General features: G+C 27.8%; 2 protein-coding genes across 4 annotated transcripts; one reads left to right on the top strand and one right to left on the bottom strand.

Annotated features, from left to right (window-relative positions):
• Positions 1 to 1,552: 1,552 nt before the first annotated feature.
• LOC132939158 (p21-activated protein kinase-interacting protein 1-like) lies at positions 1,553 to 5,747 on the bottom strand. 2 transcript variants are annotated; one of them, XM_061006186.1, is made up of 6 exons: positions 5,544 to 5,747; positions 5,140 to 5,443; positions 4,903 to 5,023; positions 4,668 to 4,830; positions 4,350 to 4,603; positions 1,553 to 1,833 (listed from the first exon to the last, which is right to left on the bottom strand). In XM_061006186.1, exons 1-6 carry the CDS (start codon positions 5,616 to 5,618, stop codon positions 1,632 to 1,634), a joined length of 1,119 nt encoding a protein of 372 aa, XP_060862169.1. In that variant the 5' UTR covers positions 5,619 to 5,747; the 3' UTR covers positions 1,553 to 1,631. The 2 variants fall into 2 exon arrangements, with proteins under 2 accessions (XP_060862169.1, XP_060862168.1); XM_061006185.1 differs by having other exon boundaries at positions 5,140 to 5,446; positions 5,544 to 5,745.
• Positions 5,748 to 5,931: 184 nt separating this feature from the next.
• Positions 5,932 to 8,985, top strand: LOC132939159 (RNA-binding protein 8A-like). 2 transcript variants are annotated; one of them, XM_061006188.1, is made up of 6 exons: positions 5,932 to 6,190; positions 6,337 to 6,400; positions 8,218 to 8,364; positions 8,422 to 8,558; positions 8,620 to 8,744; positions 8,817 to 8,985. In XM_061006188.1, exons 2-6 carry the CDS (start codon positions 6,349 to 6,351, stop codon positions 8,851 to 8,853), a joined length of 498 nt encoding a protein of 165 aa, XP_060862171.1. In that variant the 5' UTR covers positions 5,932 to 6,190; positions 6,337 to 6,348; the 3' UTR covers positions 8,854 to 8,985. The 2 variants fall into 2 exon arrangements, with proteins under 2 accessions (XP_060862171.1, XP_060862170.1); XM_061006187.1 differs by having other exon boundaries at positions 6,089 to 6,400.
• The last annotated feature ends 1,313 nt before the right edge of the window (positions 8,986 to 10,298 follow it).

The following is a 10,298-nucleotide window of genomic DNA, read 5'->3' on the forward strand; positions in this document are numbered from 1 at the left end:
TTTGATTTTAAAAAAAAAGAAAATCTTAAAAATCAATTGCTGTGTTTTTTTGCTTTTGACCTTCAATAATTTTAAGAAGAAATATACCACTTGCTCACTCATTACTATTTCTCAAAAACATATTAACTTAAATTTAGAACTGGTAACTACCAAGTTTTTAAAAATTATAATTTTAAAGAAACTGTATTTGGATATAGAATATTATTTTTTGTTTTATAAACGGTTATAGATTGGTTACAGATTATATAACTATTATAACAAGTAGAAAAATTGAATACAAACATTTACCGTTCTACGTTGTTATTGGAAAAATACAACTAAATTTTCATTACTTTTTACTTTTCAATACATGCATGTTGATGAACTTGGCTGACTCACAAAAAGACTATCATCATTTGTTTGTTATCGGCATTGGTTATAGAAAATAAAATCGGATACCAAACTTATTATTAAAAATATGTATGGTTTAAAGGATCAATTAATTACCTTTTCACAGTAATAGACAATAACATTGTCTAAACTTTCCCAAAATTACCAATTTATAAATGTGCTACAAGTAAAATGTTTAGTACTCATTTACTCTAAAAATAATACTAATAAAATATTTGTAACTAACACCGATTCCACATTACTTGCAGCATTAAACGTACTTGGATACTTAAAATACATTTATTAAATAAATACTAATAATAAACTACAAGGTACAAATTATTTTGTGTGTTGCCTAGATTTTTTTATAATAATGTTATAATTTGATTGAAATCAATAGATAGGAAAGACTAAGTACCCACAGTTTTAAAATGTAGTACTTAATATTAAGTATAAGTTGTTAGGAATTATTATGGTGAGGACTAAAAAAATTTGGGCTTGTGCCTATGGCTAAGATCTTTTTAATGGACACCAGAGCGAAAAAATTTATTAATCACAACTTAAAAATGCAATCATAAATGGCATTAGAAGTTTTATTGAAGGGAATACCTACCATCATTGATTATAAACACTATATATTTATAATCAATGCTTCTATATAATATTATAATGTCAACATAATATGAAACAGGATATACTAATCTCAATCCAACATTTTAAGTACCTGCAATCTTTATTTTTTAATAAATGTGATCTACATATTAAGACTTAAGGTAATAATTCTATGTAATTTCTAATAGATGTTGAGATTTCCGATCAAAAAATAAAAATATATATTATTTTTATTTAAATTTTAGCTGTTTTGATAAACATTATACAGTATTATATGAATACATACATATAATATTATGATTTAGGGCACGGTCTGTAAACTCAACTGTGGAAACGCTCTGAGTGTATGTATCGGCCGGTGTTGCTAGTTCCTGGGTGGGTGACCACCCGGGATTTTTAACAACAAATCATTGCCACACATACATAAGTGTTTCAATTGATCGTTCCTCCCCCCCCCCCCCACAAAAACAATAAAACAGTTAATGACATAGTTGCCGGGCTTAAGCTCAAAAAAAAAAAATTATGATTTATGATCTTTATATGTATATCAGATTATTCAGACTACTCTACATAAATAAAAACAATTACTAATTTATTGCATAAGAGTAAACAAATTTAATATTAAAGAAACATTTTTTTTTTTTATTACATTAAACATTTTCACTAACTTTCCAGTTGTTAGGTATACTTTTTTTTTTTTTAATACTAGGTTTTAATTGTTTGTTTGGGACACCATTAATTGGCAATTTTCTTTTAATAATTTGTGTCTTATTAGGAATATTTACGCCAACAATAATATCATTTTTAACTTCAGGTTCTTCTTCAGACTCATCCTTTACCATCTTAGATTTTCTGTAAAAATAAAAATTGATTAAATTAAAATAGTTCTAGTAGGAAATTTAGAAAAGGACTAATACTACGACAATATTTATTAGTTTTCACAGGCAATGCTAATATTCTTACAGTAAACAAAATTATAATACACAGATACAGATTTTTTATAATTTGCTCATATAATCTTACAATTCATATTTTAAAAATATATTAATGAAGTATAATAAGAAAAGAAGATATTCCTCATAAATTTAGTAGAACAATAAGAATACTTTTGATACTCAAAAAATGTTAACTCTAGGCAGGGGCGGCTCCAGAAACATGGTTGGGAGGGGGGGGCAAGTCATAATTTTCTAGCAATTTTGATGATTTTTATTTGTAATTTTGTTTTTAACAGTTTCAAATTGTTTAGAAATACAGCTTGGGGGGCCGCCCTGACTTGTCCAGGGTTATTTATAATAGCTAATCTCCAAACCATTAATATTGTTCTGTGGTTAAATTGTCAGAGCACCAGTGATATCTGGATATATCCCAGAAAGGGTATTAATGTGGTATGGTATACTCTAGCCAGTGAGAGAGCGCTTTTCGTTAGCGCATCCAAATGAAGGAACTCCGCCGTTTCATACCCAAATTTTTCCCACTCTAGCACCTAGTCGCTGCCATAAATTCCCCCACTCGCTTATAACCAGGGCTAGGATCTATATGCATTTACATGTTTTTTTTCTTAAGTCCGAATTGATTAGTTGTAAGAATTAATGTCCACGATTTGGCTTATTCTTGATTAGAACCATTTTTTTTTCATATTTAGAACATATGCATATAATTTTATATTTATAGATTTTTGAGAATTTTGTTAATGTTATTGATTTTTAAATTTTTATAATATCGTTAATTTTAAATGGTATTAATTTAATAAACGTCAATAACAATTATGGGTTACTTTTCAAATTGTTGTAAATATACCTTAGATCATATCCTATATAGTATATGATCTAAGAAATATACTACCTATATAATCTTATCTTGGTCGGACGACCGACAGAAATATAAATTAATAGTGACAGTTAAAAAGGTATTTTTAAAAGTCAGCTGAATTATCAAACTATGTAAATTTTTCCCGGATTTACCTTTATCATCCCAACCAATTATAACTAGATGGGGAACATGGTTAAATGCAGTAGAATACTATTCAAATAATTTTGATTCAATAAAATCTGAAATATCACATTCAGACAACAAAGCAGAATTAATTAAAAATCGAATAAATTGTTTGAAGACATTCAAACATTTAAAAAATGATTTAGCGTAACTAAAAACTGTTTAATAATAATTTTTGTTTTCTCACCAAAGCAATTACTAACCAAGAAAAAATTACAGTATCTCTTGATGAGGGCTTCATAATTATTTTAAATGTGAAAGATAAACCGTATAAATGTAGTAATAATTTTAAGCAATTTATTGAGGAAGAAAAATATCTTTGTTATTTAAGTAGTTATGGAACATTGTAAGGGAACGATACAGTGACATTTGTTGTCTCCATCTTACAAGTGCATAGCATAGTAATTTATACGCTCAGCAAATCACATTTATCTCCGTAAGTTTAAAAATTAGTGTGAATTGGCTATTATGAGTATTTTAAAATTGTAAATTGTTTGTACATGTTTAAATACTCGTAACTCGCATTAAAATATAATAAAAAGCCTTTGTCATTGCCTAGATAATAATCATACCTTTAAATTTTATAAGAGGTCAATTCAATCTAATTGTTCTATTAACGTAGATAAACGTGATCTGCTGAGAGTAAAATTTGCTATGTTACGCACTTATAAGACGGAGACAACAAATGTTACTGTAACGTCCCTTTAACTGGTTAAAATTAAGTCATAATTTATGAACAATACGGATGAACCATCATTTCTCTCCCAAGTTACCTAAGTATTGATAAGCGAGTGAGGGCTGCAAAAATGTGTATTTATGAATCATGTAACAAATCGTAACTCAACTGTAAATAAGTGTTGAAAACAAAAAAGACAAAGTCTCACAATAAATAAGTTTATCTTAAATCTTTAAATCAAATTTACTCTAACACAGTCGATTTCAGAATAAAGTTCTTAATTATTGGTTTTACAATGATTATTTTTTAGTATGCGTCATGTACTATTTTAAGGTAGAATGCTAAATAATAAGATTTATACTGATATTTTGAAGATCTATTTAATAATTTTAATTTTTAAACCCAAGGAAAACATCTTATAATTTTTTTTTTATTAAAATGATTTAAAATGTACAATTTGTTTCATACATAAACAATAAGTAACATAGTGATGGACATTTTAAAACAATGACATGAAAAGCAGACCATCCAGCAACAGAACCTCAGAATTTAAGGTTAATTTTTTTATATATATATTTATTTTATGCCTCTGACGGGGACAATGGGGTAATTCTATGTAAAATTATTTTTTCAAAGACCTTTGCAAATGTGGGTGGTAAGCTAATTGGTAAATTCATGTAACTTGATTTATATTATTTACCTTAAGGAATTATTACAAATACAAGTAATTCTGCAGTCTAAAAACAACGAACAACTTTCAACAGGTTTTTTACTACCATTGAGTTCCCATACTGTAACATGGCCATCACTTAGTGCTGTTACAAGTCTATTATCAACTTTGATTAAGCACTTTACTCTAGTATCTCCAATTTTAATTTCCCATATGCTTTCTTTATTAATTATATCGTAACAATGTAGAGAACCATTTTCTGAGCCATAGCATACCAAATGTTCCTGCAACAAACAATTAACAATTACCTCATGTATTGTAATACAACAAACAAATATATATACCAACCGCTATAAATGTGACACCATGTATTTTATAACTGTCCTCAATTGTAAAAGCAATACCTGCAGTTTCTACATTAAAAATCATTAACTTAGTATTTAGAGGTAGACCATAATACTGTCCATCTGGAGACCAAATTATATTATCAAAAAAATAATAAGAACTCATACTATTAAACAAAAATAAATAAGTCAATTATTAAAGAAATAATCTGTGAATGAATAGTGATTTGTGCACTTACCTGGACTGATTAGTTGTGTATGCAGGTCTACCTTTAACTAAATTCCAAGTTCTAAGGGTTTTATCTTTTCCGACAGATAATGCTAGTTTGCCACTAGGATGAACTGCTAGGAAAGAAACGGCTATAACAATATTAAAAAACAGAAACATGTTAACGTATTTTGTTACAAGTTTAAAATCAAATAGTCACTACTAAATTGATATACGCTACTGTTTTAGAATTTAATCATCAACCTACCTGATCCTTTATGAGCTTTGTCCCATAACTTTTTTAGCTTCCATGTACCAGTCTCAAACATTGCTATTGAACCGTCATCACTAGTACTAATTAAATGTGATTCGTCTGGTGTGAATGCCAAAGATGTAACTGTGCCACTGTGCTGTAGTATGGTGTGAACGTGACACCGCTTGACCATATTATATACTTCAATAGTCTCATCTGTACTACTTGATACCATATACTTTGATGAACACGATACCGAGCGGATACTAGCTTGATGAACATGATCATTAAATGATTGCACCAACTCTAGTTCCTTAGACTGCTAAGTTATAACACAAAGTCAATTGGAATTAATATTATATTACATACTTATATATAAAAATTACAACAACACTAAACAGATTAATGGGAATATTTACTTGGCTTTTGAAGCGACATTTTACACCAATTACAAATGATTCATAACTTCCAAGAATGATTTCAAAAATATCCATAACTACCTATTAATTACGATAATATTAAAAATGTAATATTTAAAAAAGACAAAAATTAAACCACGTTTTAAGATTGTAATTTATAATGTGCATGATATGAATGAATACTTCTATCATGGTATAAATGTGTACACAATTGTTAAGTGATAAGCACTTTTCAGAAAAATGATAAGGACCGATAAGAGTGGCACGGTGGTTAACTTGTGGTTACCCTATGACCAACTTTGTGTTGAAGACGCGGTGAGGACCACGACTGTCTGGACGGTGTCGAGAGACATATTCGTTTTTATTTACCCGTTCGCAGGGTTGGTGGGGAAGCGAAGGACCACGCGGTCGTTACTGTAAATAATTTACGATTTTTTTTCACATTGGCGTCACTGCTTGATCACTGGTAAAAACTATAAACATCCTTATCATTTTTCACTCGTTTGGAAGTTTTTCCCCAATCACGCCTAAATTCAATGGTAAATATTTATTAGTTAAACTACCGGACGGTGGATCATATATATATATATATGTAATATATACTTATCAGTGCGGCTGTCATCCACGCGTAGAACGTAGAGACTTCTGTACGTATTATTTACGTGAACCCGGATCCCTTTGAGTGACGTTTTACGATTGTGATTCATAAATTCATTCAAAACGTTAGATTGGGTTAACGCAGGTCATCATCTATCTTTCGCGAAGTACATAACATTACATTCGGTATTACTAGTTCCAGGTTATAATGGCCGACGTTTTAGACTTGAACGCTGAAGATTTCGTGGAAGAGGATGACGGTAATATAAATGTGTTTGTATATTATTTACTCTAAGACCTAAGTAGCTTTAAAAATACGCTAGATTGATAAGTGAGTACTGCATGCTCGATTTATTAATTTACCCGATCATACCATACGATTACTATTTACCATAAATACTAGTAAAAAGTAGGTACATGATCAACTACATACTAATTCACTGCATATAATTATGGATTCATAACACAAACTATTCAAATAATCTAATGAAAAACACTTATTTTAAGTTTGTTTACATGTATAGTGTATACAAATTTCATTACAACCTTGATATACAAAAATATTTTCCTATTATTAGCTAACTGAAATATCTTGAATTTTCATGATGATGCTTACACTAATTTCTCACTGAATGTTAGTGTTGTGCAAAATAACAATGTATGACTGTTGCATAAAATCTATTAAATTTAACTGTCCAACCTTTAGATAACATCTTAATGTTATTTTCAATTTTAATGTAACAATATTTTTTTACTATTATGAAGTGTTTAATTGTATTTTTGACAATATTTTATTAAAATCTACTAATTTTATATAGCGTAGTAACTTATTATGACAATATTTTATAATTCTAATTAATATATCTTTACTTATGTAGGAAAATGAACCAATTTATTTATAAAAATTAATTATATTAACTGCAGTGGCGTGTTGATTATAATTTTGGTGGATTAATTAAGGGGTGGTGGGTGGGTGAGAGTACTGAATTTTCAGTGAGAAATTGTAGTACAAGACTAACTTCATTTGAATATGATATTTAATCAGAATAATAAGTATTATATTAAGTAGTCAAAGGGTGGTAGGTTATTCAACAAACTAATTGCCCAATAAAATATTTCACTTCGCCATGCCACTGATATTAAGCGTTAATTATATTATTAATTCTACAATAATAGCAAAATTGTAATAAATGTATTGATTTAACAAAGTGTACTTTTTTTTTTCATTTTTTTTGAAAACTTCATTTAACTTATTTTCAACTTCAGTAAATTTGATAGTGGGAAACTTAATATTTGGTCAGTAATTTTCATAAATGTCAAGGCTAAACAAAAAAATAAATAATTTATAACATGTTTAATTTGCAATATCAAAAAATTAAAAACAATGTTGTACAGTCAATGTTTTCCCCTCTCTAATGTAAAAATTTGGTTGCTTAACTTGGACTACAGCCCGAGTGGTTCTTCCCCCCCCCCAAACAGTTTTTGCTATGTTTAACATCTGTAAGACATAATATAAAAAACTGTTTTGCGTTGGATATAACTACTCCCTCAGTATTTATAATAAAATTATAAAAATTCCACAACACATAGGGAACAACTTTATCTGTGTCTTAGCATTTTTATTATTTGGATAACATAAAATAAAATAAGAACATTAGGATTTTTTTTGTTTTTTTCAATTAATTATTGAAAATTATTGGTAAATGCTATCTAAAAAATAAAAACACTACGACACAGATAAAGTTGTTCCCTATGCATTGTGAAATTTTGGTATTTCTACTATAAATACCGATGGAGTGGTTCTATCCCGCGTAAAACAGTTTTTTGATTTAATGTTGTACATTTGTATGACGGAGACAACGCATGTGGGTATGGCGTCCTCTTAAGTAATTTTTTTTACCATTAGACATTAGTACTACAGTAGGTTAAATTAACTTTTGCAAAAAAAAATTGCGTTTTAAAATGTCATTGTGTGTTCAAAATATAATTATATATTTTAAAAGTTTCAAATACACTGGAGTAGTATTTTCAAAGACTATAAACTAAAAAAATAATATATAATCAACATTAATTTTAGAGGGAGTCTCGAAACTTAAAGATAAAGCCAGGAGAAGGAAAGGACGTGGATTTGATGACAAATCTAAAAGAGAAGATATTAAAGATGAAGCCATGGAATTTGATTCTGTCGATCAAAATGATGACGAGGGCCCTGGACCACAAAGATGTAATTATACCATTTTCATAAAATTGTTATTATTATTTACATCATTTTTTTTTTCAGCTGTTGAAGGTTGGATTTTGTTCATTTCTTCTTTACATGAAGAAGCACAAGAAGATGATTTACATGATAAGTTTGCTGAGTTTGGAAAAATTAAAAATTTACATTTAAACTTGGACCGTAGAACTGGATTTTTAAAAGTAATTATTGTTAAGTATTTACTTTACTATTATATTATTAATGTTTTAAATTGTTTTTAAGGGATATGCATTAGTTGAATATGAGTCATATAAGGAAGCATCTCGAGCACGCGAAGGACTTAATAATACAGATATTTTGGGACAGCAAATAAGTGTAGATTGGTGCTTTGTGAAAGGACCAAAAAGGTATTGTTTAATAAGTAATAACAAACTCATCATTTTATTATTTATTTTAATTTATCAATATGTTATTTTTAGGGTTAAAAAATCAAGGCGCCGAATGGCTAATTATTAACCATGTAATTGAAACTCAAGATATGTAAAAAAAACTTACACTTTAATTAAGTTCTTTTTTTGTAATACATTTAATACTATAAACAATTTTTTCATGACTTATATTTAAAAAAAATAAAAGTGTTTTAATTTATGCTTTGATGAATTAATATTTTATAAGTATAAATTTAAAAAAAAAAACACAAGACGGTAACACTCTGCTGTACATTAGGTGTCTAGAGAAATCAATGTAATGGATTTGTTAAATGTGAATTCAATGACTTAAATCATTGAATACAAAAAACGATTCTAAGTGAAGACGGTCAGCTTATGATATTACTAATTATATTGTATGATATTATTGTAATTAAAGTAATATATTTTACTATTAGGCGTAAGTACTACAGTAGATTAAATTAATTTTTGCCAAAAAAAATTTCATTTAAAAATGTCAGTGTGGGGTATGAAACTTACAACTTTAAAATAAAATAATATATTATTTTAAAAGTTTCAAGTACAAATACATATTTAAATTACAGGGCTGGAAGTAAGTAACCTTTTTAAAATTGAATCACTTCAAGTCACTTATTTAGATTTATCATAATTTAAATTACTTTCTACAAGTACAGAAATAAATGCATTTGTAATTTTATATTTTTATTCTGATTTTATATTGTTTATAAACAAAAAATTGGCAATATCATTATTATTATCTTAATTCAAATAAAGAAAGTTCCTAAACAGTGATCTTGAGTATTATTCTATATTATAGACATTATTAATTTAAAAAGGTAATATGATTTAATTATTTGATATTAAAATTTGTGTTTATTATAATCAGGGCCGGAACTTGATGACCTAAAAATCTTTAAAAAATGTTAAAATTACCTAAAAAATAACCACAGAAATACCAAAATTCACTTTATAATGACTTAACATTTTTAAAAATTTAAGTTTTACAATAATTACATTTTTTATAATTCATGGGTCATAAAAGGAATTTATTATAGGTTCTAGCTCTGAGCTCTTTAATTTTCTAATTAAAAATTTTGATCAATAATCCAGGTGTTCTATCTGTTGAATACTATTGTCAGCGACGTATATATGGGGTGGACCTAGTGGGCTGCTGCCGCCCCCCCCCCCTCGTAATTAGTCTTTAAATAGAACAACAATATGTATTTTTAGGTACTATTATAAGTTATAATATTTCATAGCCTGTTGAAAAATAACAAATACGAGTATATTTATAGAAACTGTTAAATATATAGTAAACAGTAGCCTATAAGTAATAGATCACTTGCTAGTTTCTATCTACTGTAGCCCACCCCAAAAATTATTTCTATCTACGCCACCGACTATGTGGACTATCTTAACCTAATTTGTGCATTTTGAATAATATTTTCAGTTTAAAATTATTAGTTTCTTAATATATTGTTACAATGATAATTGAAAAATATTAAAAATCTG

This window comes from Metopolophium dirhodum, chromosome 2, assembly GCF_019925205.1.
Source record: "Metopolophium dirhodum isolate CAU chromosome 2, ASM1992520v1, whole genome shotgun sequence".
Classification (NCBI taxonomy): domain Eukaryota; kingdom Metazoa; phylum Arthropoda; class Insecta; order Hemiptera; family Aphididae; genus Metopolophium; species Metopolophium dirhodum.